Genomic DNA, 16,676 nt, shown 5'->3' on the forward strand with positions numbered 1-16,676 from the left:
GGTATATTTTTATATGGTAACAAGTATAGCGGTTCTTGTATGTACTTTAAATATCTTCCTTATATTCAGTGTTTTAGCTACATATTTTATCTCTTAGAAAACCTCTTCATCTCATTACATCCGTGCACTTCATAGTGCTTAGAATAGGGGTTGGCACCCTATGGCACGCGTGCCAATGGTGGCATGCGAGCTGATTTTTAATGGCACACTGAGGTCCTGGCCGCCGACCCCGCTCGACCTGCTGCCGGCCTGGGTGCAGGGAACCCCAGGCTGGTAGTGGGCTGAGCGGAGCCAGCAGCTGGAACCCTGGCTGGGAGGAGCCAGGGGACGGAACTCCAGACTGGCAACGGGCTGAACCGCTAAGCCCGCGGCCGCTCTGGGGTCCCAGCCGCCTGCCCCACTCAGCCTGCCACTGCTCTGGGGTTCTGGCCCCTTGCCAGCCGGGGTCCTGGCTGCCGGGATCCCGGCTGGCAGGGGGCCGGCAGCCGGAACCTAGAAGTGAAAGTAAGGCAGAGCATGCACGCTCGGAGCTGGCCAATGCTGGGGCGCTCCACTGTGGCTGGAGGCACGGCACGTGGTGCACACCCAGCTGGGGTCCTGCTGGCTGCTGGAACTGTCCAGCAGGCTAGCACTGGTGGCCTCATGCACCGGACTAAGCAGCAGGCAGTCAGGCAAGTGAATGGGGCCGGTGGGAGGCGCGGTGGAGATGTCCACGACCCAGCCTGACCTGCTGCCCCTCTCTCGCCACTGTGGCTGGATACCAGGGCACTACAGGCATGTGCCGGCCCTGCGGCGTGCACAGCTGTGGCCCCTTGTGGGGAAGGGAAGGGAACAGCAGGCCAGGGAGTCTTCCGCCGCCCCCCCCCCCATTTGTCTGCAGATGCAGTGCCCGCACACAGCTGGCCCACAGCTCCCTTGGCAGGAACAGCATGGGGCAGGGACCCATCTACCATCCAGGTAACCCAGCTGCAACCAGGACTGTCCCAGGCCAGCCCCAAGCCCCCATCCCCCCAGGACTTCCCCCCTACACACACACCCCAACTCCCTGCCCTGAGCCCCTCATGCCACTCAACCCTGACTCCTGCACCCACCATGCTCCCAGCCCTGACTCCTGCACCATCCACATCCCCACCCCCTGCACTGAGCCCCCCGCACCCCAACCCCTTGCCCTGAGTGCTCTCCCCCACATCCACACATCCCCAGCCCCTGAGCTCCTTCCCCCAAGGGGGGGTTGCAATATGACAGTACCTGTAAGAAATTTAAGTTTCTTTCATCCCTGCTGGAACCTCAGACTGGCAGTGGGCTGAGCAGAGCCAGCAGTTGGCTGAGTGGCTCATCCCGCTGCTGGTCTGGGGTTCTGGCCGCCGGCCCTACTCAGCCCACTGCCAGCCTGGGGTACTGGCAGCCAGCCCAGGGCTCTGCTCCTGGCCTCAGTCCAGCGCTCTTCAGTCACCCCCTACTGTAGCCCACATTGGAAAACTCAGCAAGGAAAAGCGAGAGCAAGGATCACACTAAGCTGATCAGATCTGCATTTTAATTTTATTTTAAATGAAGCTTCTTAAATATTTTAAAAACCTTATTTACTTTACATACAACAACAGTTTATGTATATAATATAGATTTATAGAGCGAGACCTTCTTAAAAACATAAAAATGTATTACTGGCACGCGAAACCTTAAATTACAGTGAACTTGGCACACCACTTCTGGAAGGTTGCCTGCTCCTGGCTTAGAACATTATTACATTTATTGCAGTGACCCAGCTAAACTAGACTATGCCAACTGTGTGGAGGCAAACCAAGACAAAAGAGAGAATTCTGAATTTTTAGAACTTTATAAGGGAAAACACAAAGATTATAGCAGAAGCATAAATAATATAGAATATTACTGAGTACTGACTTCTTATATTAATAAACTATAAGTTACCAACACATTAAGCTTTGCAAGCTTGTACACGCTACTCTTTCTTTGTGCAGGTAATAACAAATGCATTGTTGTTATCAAGAACAAAGGAAATTACTCAATATACTGTGTCATTTCGGCAAAGAATCAGCTTACCCTTTCCTTGGTTCTAAGTCCAGCTCCACTCCGGCTATCCTATCCTTTGTGTTTCTTTGGCTTGAAGTGCTCCTTAGATTCAGTGTTCCTGAGGCTGTCCCTCTCTCCTCTGAGTTTTTCCGCAAGAGGGTTTTCTTCACCTAGAGGCCCTCACTTGTCCAGTAGGTGCCTTTGACCTGTGTTCCTTCAATAGATATTCAAAATGTCCTTCTCTCTGTTCGTTTACTTTAGGTCCTTTGTGGGTGGGCTTCTCATGTACTGTTTTCAGGATCTTTTTAATCTAACAGCTTCTGATCAATTCCCTGTTCCACCCTTTATATTTCCTTTCAGTTCTTTCCCTTGAGTCGCTCTCTCCAATACAGCTGTAGATTTTATTTCCCACTACTTCCCATTTCTAATAGTGTCGCTCACTTACCCAGTTCAATTGTTTTCTGCTTCTACCGACTTGAGAAACCTCTCCTAGTTTTCCTTCTCATTTCCAAGTCCCCTACTTCTATTCTCCTGTCCTCTTATTTTATCATCTCACCTTCTACCAAGCTCCAGTTCATCTGCTAACTCAGTAGCTAGATTTTTCTCCTTCTCCAACAGCTTGTCTCAACTGCCTCCTCTTCCACCATCATCTGAACCCTGCCGCAGCTTGAGCTACTGTCCCTTTGGCTATTCCCTTCCCAGATCAGCATTTGATGCTGCTGCATCACAGCTGCAGGTCCTAATAGCACCTCTATCATTCAACTGCAGCAAGTGCTAGTGCTGGGGCCAGGTAAAGTTATTGACTCCCTATCTGGAATCATCCCTTCATTTTACTTACATTAAATTTGGGTATAAAAAACTGCATGGCTCTTCACAGGTTTAACTAACACACCGTAACAGAATGTCTTCATCTGTCTACCAGCATATCCCATCTGCTCAGCATCTGTTTGATAAATATGTTTGTTCATTCTCATCTAATTGGGAGAGCTTTGGCCTGCAAGGTTGTTTGTCCCATTGGAGAATTAGCTGCATAAATCCAGCAGTGCAGGTCACACTGCAGAAAACATCTATAAATGGGCAGACCCCATTCAGTAGTCACAAATACAGACCTAAAAATGAGAAATCAAACTAAACTCACTCGCTACCGGGTAGAGCATACGGACACTTGGTTTTCATTCTTGTGTTTTTTTCAAAACAAGAACCTGCACAGATATTATTGGATCATCTGGATGTGATGTCAGAACTGGGCCATACCTGCCTGTGGTGGGAAATTGAAAACCTGAGATTTCTCTTAACTGATCCTTTTCTCCTTTCTGTATGAGTTCACTTTGCCATTTAAAAAAAACTGACATTGAATAAGCTTTAAATCATGAAACTAATAGTGAAAATAGTGGCACTCAAGAATAATTTCCTATACAGCCTGCCTGGACATAACTGATCTCTCTATTCTGTCTCTATTCTATTCAACATCACATTTAAGCTTCTGGCGGATGTTATATTCGGTGGTTCATTGTCTGTAATTATGTGTGGCTGGTTTTTGAGGCAAAAAAAATGAGAATTGAAAAAAACCCGGCAACAAAACCATATTTAAAATATTACCAAAGGCTTATTTCAATCTCAACTTTGGTATGTGTCTTCCCATGACTCTAAGAGTATGTCCACACTAGGGGTGGATGGTATAATTTACATCTCCAGGTGACATATCCATGCTAAAAATAGAAGTGTAGTCATGGTGGTGCAGCAGTGGGAGGGGCTAGCCACCTCATGTACGATCCTGTCTGAGATCCTAGGTGTGCATTCAGGCAGCCAGCCTCTCCCACTGCTCACTCCACTGCAGCACTACACGTCTGTTTTTAGTGTGCTTGCTCAAATGGCGCAGTGTCTTCTTGAGCTGGGATTTACACAGTTTGAGCTCCAGTGCAGACATCCGCATAGAGCAGGGGTCCCCAACCCGTTGCCCATGGGGGCATCTAAATGCGCCCAAGTCGTGGCCTGCAATTGAGCATCCGCCAAAATGCTGCTGAAATTCAGTGGCATTTTGGCGGCGATGCTTCTGGATGATGCCACTTGCCACTGACAAGCGACGTCATCCAGAGGCGTCACTGCCAAATGCCGCTGAATTTTGGCGTCGTTTCGGCAGATGCTCGACCGCAGCCACGGTCCTTCGTCTGGCCCCGCCAGATGAAAAGATTGGGGACCATTGTCTTAGAGCCTTATTGTCAGAGGTGCTTTGAAATCAATTGGAGCTGAAGATGCTCAGAACTTCTGAAAGTTGGGTCCTCCTAGTGTGATAAAGCTAACGAGACAGTTGTTCTTTTGCCCAGATAATCTCTCTCTTTTTCTTGTCTCATTCCAGGGCCATTTTCTTCATAGTTCTGTTCTCTCAGTACCTGAAAAATGTGCCTGTGCCACTGCCATCTTACCAAGGATCCAGAAAGTGCCACTTCTCTAAGGTGTACCTCTTCCAGATCTTCCCCGTGAGTTATCATTTTTGGACTTGGGTGACCAGATGATCCACTTTTATGAGATGTGGACTAAATCATGTTCAGTTTAGAAACCCAAATAATCCTATTCCCATTCACTTCCACTGGAGTCGGTGAGATTACATGAGTCAGTAACTGCTCCCCTTTGGGAGTAAGAGCTTCACAGTTTGGCTCCTACTATGTTTTGCATTTGGTTTAGTCTGTTAGAAACTCATTTTTGTGGTAGAAACCCTCCAAAATGCAAGTGTTTTTATCCTGGTCTTGTAAGTGCCCAAAGATAGGGCCATCTTTGCAACCATGTGTAGGGAAAATAGGTGCTTCCTACTTCTTGACTCAAGATATCTGGTCACCATACTGTGGACGTTGGCCCAAACAGTAAGTGATGACCCTGACTGGTCTGTACCATAAACCAAGGGCACTTCTATTTCTTTCTAAAACAATAGTCAGCAGCAGTTCATTGCCATGACTGTGCTCACAAGACTGATGTTTTTACAAAGTCTGAGTAATGACGTAATGCACTGCAGTGTAGCTAAGGATTCTGGGAGTCTGTTCCAAGGTGATGATGGTAAGCCTGGCTAGAAATTGCTTGTCAGTATTCACAGCTGCTTCCAACAAAACTTTCTGGATAACAGGGAAAATTGAATTCTCCACTGCAGTGGTTCTCAACCTGGGGTTAATGTACTCCTCCGAGTTCGCAGAGGTCTTCCAAGTGGTACATCAACTCATCTAGATATTTGCCTAGTTTTACGACAGGCTACACAAAAAGCACTAGCTAAATCAGTACAAACTAGAATTTCATACAGACAATGACTTGTTTATATTACTTTAAATACTATACACTTGAAATATAAGTACAATATTTATATTCCAATTGATTTCTTTTATAATTAGATGGTAAAAATGAGAAAGTCAGCAATTTTTCAGTAATAGTGTGGCTGGGACACTTTTGTCTTTTTATGTCTGATTTTGTAAACAAGTAGTTTTTAAGTGAGGTGACACTTGGGAGTATGCAAGACAAATCAGTTACAGTAGTCTGGAAAGGTTGAGAGCCACTGCTCCAGTGAAGCTTCTAAACCAGACAAAAACCTGCAGGAGTGGGGGAGACTCTGCCATGTCACCTTCATCTTATTGAATGAACAAGCAAATGGGGGAACAAAAAGAGAATACGCTTTCAGAATGCAGTGAGGGCTTTGTCTGTCTGTGCTTCAGGAGGCAGAGTACTTCTATTAAGGAAATGAGGATGGCCATTAATCAGAATGCACTTTATGTGACTGTCTAGGTTCTTCTTGGCCTCGCCATTACTTGGCTGATATGTTTTGCACTCACTGTTACCAATGCCTTCCCCTCGGACGCTGCAGTTTATGGCTATCTGGCTCGGACTGACATCAAAGGAGATGTTCTGTCCCAAGCACCCTGGTTCCGGTTCCCATATCCAGGTACAGTTGTAGTAGCATGTTGCGAATTATTTACTGTTCCTTCTCATTGTTTTTCCCAGTGTTGCTTTGTGTGTATCCTTTTTGCTTTTAAGTATCTTGAATGACAGTGGAAAATGAAGACACTGAGGAACCCAAATGGTAAAGTTCAGCAGGGCTGGCCTAGAAACACAGGCCCACACTTAGAAAAGTCACTAGTGATTTACTCGAATGGATTTTACAGCAAAACTAGCCCCAGTGATCTGACTCGCTCTTTTATTGTTTTTAATTTGCAGGCCAATGGGGAGTTCCAACAATCAGTTTGGCTGGGATATTTGGCATCATAGCTGGAGTGATTTCCTCTATGGTGGAGTCGGTAGGCGATTACTATGCCTGTGCCCGACTGTCTGGTGCCCCGCCCCCTCCAAAGCATGCTATCAACCGTGGAATTGGAGTTGAGGGAATTGGCTGTCTTCTGGCTGGGGCGTGGGGAACAGGGAATGGCACCACTTCTTACAGTGAGAACGTTGGAGCGCTGGGAATCACCCGGGTAAGATTTACTGCCGTGCCACCAGACCACAGCAATGGAGCGCTAGGTTAAGTCACCGGTATGGAAAAGTGCAATAGTTTTCAAAGAGTGGCTATACTTGTGGTTTCAATAAATATATTACACACATTTACAACATGTCTTATTGCTGGGTCTATGAAGTGATCTCAGTCCATCTCAAGTACAAATGTCCTCATCACAAAAAACACTACCACATTCATTTCTAATTGGCTCTCAGGGAAATTAAGGCTCAAATGGGTCACGTGACCTGAACTACTATTCCATTCCCAGAAGCAGGGGATTGCTCCAGTTTGGGGGAGGCATGTTGTTGGGTTGGTACATGAGACGCATATATGGTGATTATCTGCTCTGCACTCCTTCTGGGGATAAAGAGAGGCCTTCATACTGTGAGACTGGCAATCTGGGACTGTCCCTGAGAGCCAAATTCAACAAAAATATTGTGGAAAAAATGGAAATAAGCAATATATAGTCTTTAAAAACTGATCATTTTCCATGATGCTTAGAACTAAGCAATGACAGGGATATTAAAGGTGCCACACTTCTTGTTAACAACAAATGTCAAGCCATAAGGTTAAGCATTTTTAATCATTTTGAACTGGCACTATTTTCTGAATGGTTTTACTCCCATTCTTATAGAGTGACAAGGTGGGTGAGGTAATAGCTTTTATTGGACCAATCACCAACTTCTGCAGGTGAGAGAGACAAACTTTCAAGTTTACACAGAGCTTTTCTTCAGGCCAGGGAAAAGTACTCCAAGTGTCACCTTGGACCGACACAGCTATAACTACACTGAATTCTTAAACTCATTTGTGGGTATATATTTCACTTTAGCGGTCAGCTCTGAGTTATTCAGAATATCATGGGATTGATACATCTGACAGCCAATCAGAAAGCTCTGGTTGTGGTGACCACTCTTAAATCATTCATCAACAAACTATGTAATGCTGTCAGGGGAGCTGCATAAGGAAAGTAGAGGCAGAAGTTGGCCAGTCACAAACTAGTTTATTTCACTGCATTTTATAAACCCCATGAAGAATCGTCATTTCCACGGATACCAGCTTCTGGTAGATTTCAGCATAGCTGGTATGTGGGCATATGCATGGAAGGCAGTCTGCTCTGTAACCCAGTGTACACTCAGCAAAGAATCCTGTGGCACCTTATAGACTAACAGACGTTTTGGAGCATGAGCTTTCGTGGGTGAATACCCACTTCCTCAGATGCATGTAATGGAAATATCCAGGGGCAGGTATATATATGTGTGCTAGCAAGCAAGCTAGAGATAACGAGGTCAGTTCAATCAGGGAGGATGAGGCCCTGTTCTAGCAGTTGAGGTGTGAAAACCAAGAGAGGAGAAACTGGTTCTGTAATTGGCAAGCCATTCACAGTCTTTGTTCAATCCTGAGCTGATGGTGTCAAATTTGCAGATGAACTGAAGCTCAGCAGTTTCTCTTTGAAGTCTGGTCCTGAAGTTTTTTTGCTGCAGGATGTTACTAGATCGTGAATGCAGTGATGTTTCTTATGCATTGGCTAAATGATTCATTAAATGTGTGATTTGTGCATACATTGTATATAAGGGGTATATACATATTTGAAAATGTATAAAATGCACTCAAAATATTATCAAGTAGCCACTTTCCCTCTCTTCAAAGCATGATCTAGCTTCAGTGCAGTAATGTCAGCCCTTCTGAGTTAGGGTAGAAATTTCCTTTGGGATCCCGTTTCTTGTAAGGTTAGTCGGTTTCACAAATTTGGGGACCACTTTAATTTCGAGACTGATCCAGATCTTTATGAAGTCAGTAGAAAAGCTCTATTGACTTCGGTGGGAGTTGGAGCTGGCCCTTAAAGCATATTTTGAATTTTGATCTTTATGAGTATATCATTTCACAGGAAATACATCTTTCAGTAATAAATATAGAAACAAGACATCAATGTCAAGCCATAACTTCTAGCAAAGCATAAATAGGATTTCAGAGTCTTGATGAAGACTTCAGAATCACCTTGCAAACAAACAGTAAACTAGATATGTTTTCACCCCATTAAAATATTAAGCAAGATAATCGGGCTTCCTTTTCTTTCCCTGACACTATCAAAACAGACAGTTAACAGGCTTTGGAATCAAGCACTCAGACTCATGGCACCAGTGAAGTATATTCTTGACCTTGGTGTCAGCTTCATCCACAGTATAATTTGTCACCTAAGTATATTAAAAATATTAGGTTTCACCATAATCCTAGTGTTACTGGGATGTGTGGATGAGCCAGACTGAGTGCCTCACTCAGGGCAAACTGCAAGAAATAGGGCAGGCAGTTCCTAAAACTGGTAGATTATTCTATACTAGGATTCACCAAGCTAGTAACAATACAGCTTCTGCAGTATCACACTGGGAAAAAAGAGGGCAAACACAATCTCCCTTAGGCATCCCAGCCCTTGGTTCCCACCTGGACAGGCAAGTAATATAGTGAAGGGTTACTGAAAACCTGATTCACCATACGTGAGGTTCACCAATCCTAAAGGACCGGACACTTATCCCCAGGTCAGTATGAGTCTCAGATCTTACCCAATAATCACGCTGATGCCAGTCCTTGAGTAACTAAAAACTTAAAGGCTTAATAATAAAAGGAAAAAGAAAGAAGAGAGTTGTAAATGGTTAAAAGATCAATATATGTGCAAACATGTGTACAGTCCTTAGGTCTATTTCATAGGAGAGATAGTGAGCCTACTGATTTGCGATAGTCTTTCTGGAATCAATTTAAAGGGTTATAATCCAATAAGCAGCCCAGGTGTAGAGTCTGTTAGAGTCCTTCCATGCATTTTCTAGGCTATTCCAAATAATAATTGGGAAGATCTCTGTTTTGTGACTTTCCTTGTTAAAAGTTTAAGAGACTACAGTTGAAAGGATCTGGCCCAAAGCTTTCCTTTATAGCGCTTCTAATCAGGCTGACAAAACTCCTCACAGAAATTGTCAAAGCAGGGCCTTCCTCTGAAGAAAAAATAGACAATGCAGCTCTTTGCTTTGAAACCAATCTTCTATTTCCTATGCATACGCAGGTAAGCTAGTTGTATTCATTCACATAAGGCAATTAGCCAGTACTTCATTATAGCATTGATAGTTAAGCTGAAGACAATGTAGATAATATTAGTTTCCTGCAGTATTACACATCTTTGATCTTACGGTTACTTGGGGCTGGTCTACACTGGGGGGGGGGGGTGTCGATCTAAGATACGCAACTTCAGCTACGTGAATAGTGTAGCTGAAGTCGAAGTATCTTAGATCGATTTATCTCGGGTTCTCACGGCGCAGGATCGATGTCCGCAGCTCCCCCGTTGACTCCGCTACTGCCACTCGCTCTGGTGGAATTCCAGAGTCGATGGGGAGCGCGTTCGGGGATCGATATATCACGTCTAGATGAGATGTGATATATCGATCCCCGATAAATTGATCGCTACCCGCCAATAGAGTGGGTAATCTGGACGTACCCTTGGACACAGTCACATATATAATTAAGACATGAAAGGGACTTAACATTGTTAAACATTGCTTACATGGTTATACTTCTAACAAGATCTAGGTAAACACAGACAAATACACTTAGCATCTACTCTTGGATTCTTATCAATACAAAGTGAATGAGTTGGGGCTTGCTACCCTAATTAACATTTCTTTGATACCCATACATAAGTGGATTGTCTTAATTACAATTATGGCCTCGTGTTAAGTTGTTATTGGTCATAGACAGGTTGGCTTGGCTGGTCTGTCAGTGTCACATCTAGTATAAATAATTATTTGGGCCTTTACTAAGATAGATTTGTTGGGGGTTTTTGTTTTTAAATGGAAAAAATACTGCGGCCTTAAAACCAGGGGACAGAAAAATCAGATTGAAAGATGAACACAAAAATATGGATTGCTTTATTTTGAAACACCGTATCACCACCTCCCCAGAATGGATTTACTAATATCTCACATGCTAAAAGGTGTTTGAAAAGGGACAATAATAGTTACTGAAACTGGTTTTGCTGACACCATTAGCCAAAAAACCCTCTTGTCTGAAACATGAAATTCTTCACATGTTAGCAAGGGAGGGGTAAAAGGGTTCATTTGATTTTAAAATGTCCACAAGGATTATATAATTCCTCTGCCTAAAACATGAACATTTCACATCATAGTGAGGTTCTCTAAAACTTTCCATGAAGCAACATGCTACTTTTAATTTAAGGTCCAACAAGTGTTTTGGTAGACTTTCTCCCTTAATAAACATAACTATTCACTTCTCCTGAGCATCTTTAAAGTTTGTTCCACAGTTTCTGTTTTTCTTTCTTATTCACATACTTTGCCAGATATGTGTGAGAGGAGAAACTCTTAGTGCTTGATCATAGTGTTTGGTGCATTGCCTGACTAGAAATCTCCCTGGCTTTATCCAGTGAAAAGTGAGAGAAATCTTGCTTCCCCACTTAATATATCTGGGTTATGGTGTATATGGACAAACCAAAGTACCTACCCAGTTTTCTTTTACAAATGCTCAATCTGTCATTGAAAGAGAGAGATCAAAACAGACACTCTCTCACCAGCATCCAAAAGTGACTCTCCAAAGGCTTGATCCTTTTCTGGAAGTCAATGGAAACTTGTTCATTAACTTCAGTGCGAGGAGAGTTGGCTGCCAAGTTTGGAAGCAATTTGTAAGCATTTCACTGTGCTCATGTGAAACTAAACTCAAAAAAATCAAATAAACGGTTCCAACATAAGTTCCAGTAGGCCCTAAGAGTTTTTAGAGTGGTGTCATAGCAAAGCCTCTAGCGAAAGTCATTAACATTGTAATTTATTTATTATCTTTTTGTGCACGGCCTCGAACTATCAGTAACAATTCACTGTTATTACATGATAAAGTGGCTGATGGTGGTAGGTTATTACCAGGATAAAGGATCTCATGCAACAAGGTAGATCCATGATTGTTCTCAGTCCAGGTTGTGTTAATTATATAGTACAGTAACTCCTCATTTAACGTTGTTCCACTTAACGTTGTTTCAATGTTACATCCCTGCTCAATTAGGAAACATGCTCATTTAAAGTTGTGCAATGCTTCCTTATAAGGTCGGTTGGCTGCCTGCTTGTAAGATTCTGTGGAAGAGCAGCGACTTTACGAGGAAGCATTGCACAAGTTCCACTTCTCTGCCTCCTCCCCCTCCCTCCTAGCCCTTCCCCCACCGCCAAACAGCTGTTTGGTGGTGCTTAGGACTTTGGGGTGGGAGAGGGATGTGGCGTGCTCTGGAGAGGAGGTGGAGTGGGGGTGGGAAGAGGTGGGCCTGGAGTGGACTGGGGACAGGAAGAGGTGGGCCCAGAGCATTCTCAGCAAAATCCGAGCCTGTTCTCTGAGGAAGCTGCCCGCTGCTGCTGCAAAGGTGCTTCCTTGCCTGCATGCGGGCTGTGTCTGTGTGGGGTAAGCCAGGGGCACTTCCCGACCACAGTACAGTACTGTACAGTATACAGTATAATGCCTTTTGTCTGCCCCCTAAAAATTTCCTTGGAACCTAACCCGCACATTTACATTAAATCTTATGGGACAATTGGATTTGTTTAACATTGTTTCACTTAAAGTTGCATTTTTCAGGAACATAACTACAGCGTTAAGTGAGAAGTTACTGTATTCTTTAGAAATCTGCAATTACTGTGCAGTTTGTGTACCAGATTCTGTGAGGTTGCTGTGTCAGGAAAAACCTCTCAGGCTGCTGTTTGAGTCCTGGAATTTAACCTGATATTGAATGATCTAATCTAATTTGTAAATCTGGGCATGGTCAGACTATGCAATCTCTACAGCCTTCCATCCTCCAGTTCTATGTACTTTGTACACTGATTCTGTGCTGTCCCTCTTGACACAGGTAGGAAGTAGAATAGTGATCATTGCTGGTGGCTGCGTGTTGCTTGTGATAGGCATGTTTGGGAAGATCGGCGCTGTGTTTGCCAGCATACCAACACCCCTGATTGGAGGACTGCTCCTTGTGATGTTTGGAATCATAACTGCTGTGGGAGTTTCCAATTTGCAGGTAACAGCCTCAAAGGATTTAATTTACAAGACTAAATACTCTTGAGAGAGAATTTTAGTCTGCAGTCAGGTTCCCGTTCAGTGCAGTTGTTTACTGGGACAAGTACCTCATCGCAAAAACCACTGCTGTAATTCACACTAGTTAGCAGTCATGTTGGCAATTTCATCAAAGAGGCCAATGAATGGACCAGAAGAAGACTCAACTGTAGTGGGGTCACCAGAAACTGAGTCCCCTGGTTAACTTGTTGTAGGACTGCAGCACTGCTAATAGGCGAGTGATGTCAAAGTTACGGTGGCATGGTTACACTACTTGGTGATCCCTACTGTCACCCTAGAGGCAGTCTTTCCTGATTGGTTGATTTGAAGCGCATTGGTGTAGGCAGGAGGGAAGCCTGGATTGCTGCTGTCTTGATCTATTTTTTTTCTGGTTGACTCCATTAGTTCCACTGGAATCATATGTCCTGATGCTAGTAAGGCTTTTGGTACCGTCCCACATGACATTCTCATAAGCAAACTAGGGAAATGTGCTCTAGATGGAACTACTATAAAGTGTGTGCACCGCCACTTGAAAGACCATACTCAAACAATAGCTATCAATGATTTGCTGTTGACCTGGGAGGATGTATCTAGCTGGGTTCCCACAGCAGCCAATCCTGGGTCCAATACTAGTCAGTATTTTCATTAATGACTTGGACAGTGGATGGAGAGTGTGCTTATAAAACTTGCAGGTGACAGTGGGGTTGCAAGCACTTTGGAGAACAGGATTAGAGTTCAAAACAACCTATACAAATTGAAGAATTGGTCAGAAATCAACAAGATTAAATTAAATAAAGACAAATGCAAAATACTTCACTTAGGAAGGAAAAATCAAATGGATAGCTATAAAATGAGGAATACCTGCCTAATACCTGCCTGAAAACAGTCTGGGGGTTACAGTGGAACACAAATTGAATATGAGTCAACAATATGGTGTAGTTGCTAAAAAGTCTAATATCATTCTGCACTGTAGTAACAGTGTTGTACATAAGACAAGGGAGATAACGGCCCTGCTCTACTCAGCACAGGTGAGGCCTTAGCTGGAGCACTGTGTCCAATTCTGGGTGCCACACTTTAGGAAAGATGTGGACCAACTGGAAAGAGTCTAGAGAAGAGCAACAAAAATGATGCAAGGTTTAGAAAACCTGACCTGTGAGGAAAGACTAAAAGACCCCAAACAAAAAAACTGGACATCTTTAGTCTTGAGGAACAAAGATTGAGGGGGGTCTTGAAAACAACCTTCAAATATGTTGAGGGCTGTTATAAAGAGGACAGTGATAAATTGTTCTCCATGTCCACTGAAGGGAGGACAAGAAGTAATGGACTTAATCTGCTCCAAGGAACATTCAGGTTAGATATTAGGAAAAACTTTCTAACTCTAAGGGTAATAAGCACTGGAATAGGTTACCAAGGGAGGTTATGGAATCCCCATTACTGGAGGTTTTAACAGGCTAGACAAATGCCTGTCAGGGATGGTCTAGGTTTACTTGGGGGCTGGACTTGATGACTTCCCAAGGTCCCTTCCAGCCCTACAGTTCTGATTCAGTACTAATAAATGCCAGCTGATGACATGGCTCTGTGTATATCAGTGTATTTCTGTAGACATTTGTTAATTTCATTTCTACAGCTGTTTCTGCAATAGCATATGAAATTCTGCCCCTAGTAACTGTCACTGCATATGTGTATGTGGGTACAAGGATTCATCAGCAGGTCCAAGCAGTTTATAGATTTTGATCGTTTTGAGCAGTATGTATTAACACATGTAATCTCTCTGTACAGTATGTGGACATGAACTCCTCAAGAAACCTGTTTATCTTTGGATTCTCTATATATGCGGGTCTGGCAATTCCCAACTGGGTAAACAAAAATTCTCAAGTGCTTGAAACAGGTAAAAATGAGCATCCTCATTTATTGGGACCATCCTCCCAAACATGAAACTAAAGTCAATACTGATACAGAGAAGTCACCTGAAATGCAGCCTACAAATGTTATGGGTTAAACCCATGAAAGTTGCCTAGGGGCTGGCAGTCCTGCCTTCTGGATGTGCTGCTGTAGCACTTTGACTGTAAGGAATCTTTAAGATGTAGCAATCTCTCACTGCTAAATGAATACATGTTAACAAATACAGACTTTGCAATGTAAGGAATCCGTGGCTCCCATTCCTTTTGGAATGTTCCGGTGTGAGAAGCAATTAGTAAGAGGAAGAACTGGCTTATTATCATGGCTGAATTCTGACTGGAATCTCTGTCTTTGGAGCATCCTTGTGGCTATCTACCTGCAGTAAAATACTGCCTTTGGAAAAACAAAGGGCCAGAACCTCCTGCTAATTACAAGAGGGTGACTTTAGTCCCTTTCTTGTCCATGAACTGTTAGCCCACACATTGTGTCTGTTGCAGTTAATGTGTCTGCTCCAAAGATCTTACAAGTGTCTTTTTATGAATTCGTAAGTCACCTAGTATGCTCTGGCCATTATAAAAATTAGTAACATGGACTAAAAACATACACATGAAGCTATCAGTAGGATGAAGCTATTTTAAATTGTAAAACAGCAAAATCTCATGCCCTGGTTTGGAAGAGGGAGCACGGTACTTTCTGCTGTTGAGCTGCATGTCTCTCCTTGGCGAGTGAGTGACTTGTGGCAGATTGTCATTGGTTCTGGTGTTGGTCAAATGTGTGTCTTTGGGTCCCTTATTGAGGTTTTGTTTTTCTTTCAGGAATTCTCCAGCTAGACCAAGTGATACGAGTGCTCCTCACCACTGGCATGTTTGTAGGTGGATTCCTGGCGTTTATCCTTGATAACACGATTCCAGGTCTGATCAGCTGTAGCGGTCTAGCCCTCTGCTTCCTACAGTCTCCCACCATAATCACCAACAATTCAGCTCCACTGGTGGGAGTAACGGTGGCAGTGCTCATGTAAACGGACCCAGGTGCTGCTGGCATTTAAAATGCCAACAGCCACCCGAGGTGGAGCTGGGAGTGGTATGATCATGGCTGCCATCTTGCTGGACAAACCTGGGACCTCCAGAGTTAAAAGCATGGCTGATACAGCTTGAGCTAAAGAGTCAAACCTCCACAGTGAGGAGGCTGTGACAACTCATTCTCTGTGCACCAACACAAAGGAGGACCTGTGACACACATCTACTAGGCATTTACACTGGAAATGGTGGAACATGTTAGGAAAAATACCGACTGTGCGCAAAGCCCTGGCAAGATAGGCTGTAATGTCTACTGACAACAGAAAGTCTTCTGTTTTGAGCAAGCTTAAGGGGGGGAGCTGGGGACATGGGGAGAGGGGAGAGGAAATGTGCACTCAGGCTAGTTTTAAAATGGAATATTTTAACTGTAGTCAACATGCATGGCATGTGATAGATCCACATTGTAATCAATGGAGAATCCGACTTACAATGCTGTTGTATCAGGAAGAAAAGTATCTTCTAATAGTGTTAATTAATTTTGTTAAATGCTTTGAACATACGAAGAGCTACTGAAGTGTAAAGTATCAATATATCATATTGCACTGAGACACTATGCTGGGAGTAGTACGATACCAGAACTGTGTGTAATTAGGGAACTGCACTAGATATGTGCTTAAGTCTGTGTTAATGGTTCCTCGGTAACTTTCCTCTCACTTCCTTTTGGTAGGAAGCCAGGAAGAGCGAGGACTCTTAGCATGGAAAGAGACCTGCCAGGAGGAGTGTGACGAGACGCGCGTTTTGGAAGTCTACAGTCTTCCATTTGGGATAGGCACCAAGTTCTGCACCTCCTCTTGGGTTCAGTACCTCCCAACTTGCCCCCAAAGGCTATCTGGATCCAAGAGAAAGGAAGAACCAAAGAGCCTCAAACAGGAAAACAGTTTCAAAATAAGATCAGAAGGAGAACCAGAGATAGACATTGATACAAGGATATAAGCCCATGGTTAGGAGGTGGACTCATTTGCAAAGCACGTGCCATGAAAACCATGTTTACAGACCACCTGATTTGAGGTTGGAACAGGAGAATAGATGATAAAAAAAAATTTTCTATTCCCTGCTCTGCCACTGACTCCTTTTGTGACCCTGAGTAATTACCTCACCTTTTTCTGCCTCCATGTATCAAGATGTAGCAAGAATATACT

The 16,676-nt window shown here is 43.7% G+C and overlaps 1 protein-coding gene across 1 annotated transcript in view; it reads left to right on the forward strand.

Annotated features, from left to right (window-relative positions):
• Positions 1-16,470, forward strand: part of LOC127042716 (solute carrier family 23 member 1-like) — a 69,599-nt gene extending 53,129 nt beyond the window's left edge. Inside the window, exons 6-12 of the mRNA XM_050935968.1 lie at positions 4,385-4,505; positions 5,791-5,947; positions 6,220-6,473; positions 12,363-12,527; positions 14,342-14,450; positions 15,277-15,372; positions 16,205-16,470. Of these exons, the coding sequence (XP_050791925.1) occupies positions 4,385-4,505; positions 5,791-5,947; positions 6,220-6,473; positions 12,363-12,527; positions 14,342-14,450; positions 15,277-15,372; positions 16,205-16,470 (1,168 nt within the window). The remainder of the gene's footprint in view (positions 1-4,384; positions 4,506-5,790; positions 5,948-6,219; positions 6,474-12,362; positions 12,528-14,341; positions 14,451-15,276; positions 15,373-16,204) is intronic.
• The last annotated feature ends 206 nt before the right edge of the window (positions 16,471-16,676 follow it).

This window comes from Gopherus flavomarginatus, chromosome 1 (genome assembly GCF_025201925.1).
Source record: "Gopherus flavomarginatus isolate rGopFla2 chromosome 1, rGopFla2.mat.asm, whole genome shotgun sequence".
In the NCBI taxonomy this organism is placed as follows: domain Eukaryota; kingdom Metazoa; phylum Chordata; order Testudines; family Testudinidae; genus Gopherus; species Gopherus flavomarginatus.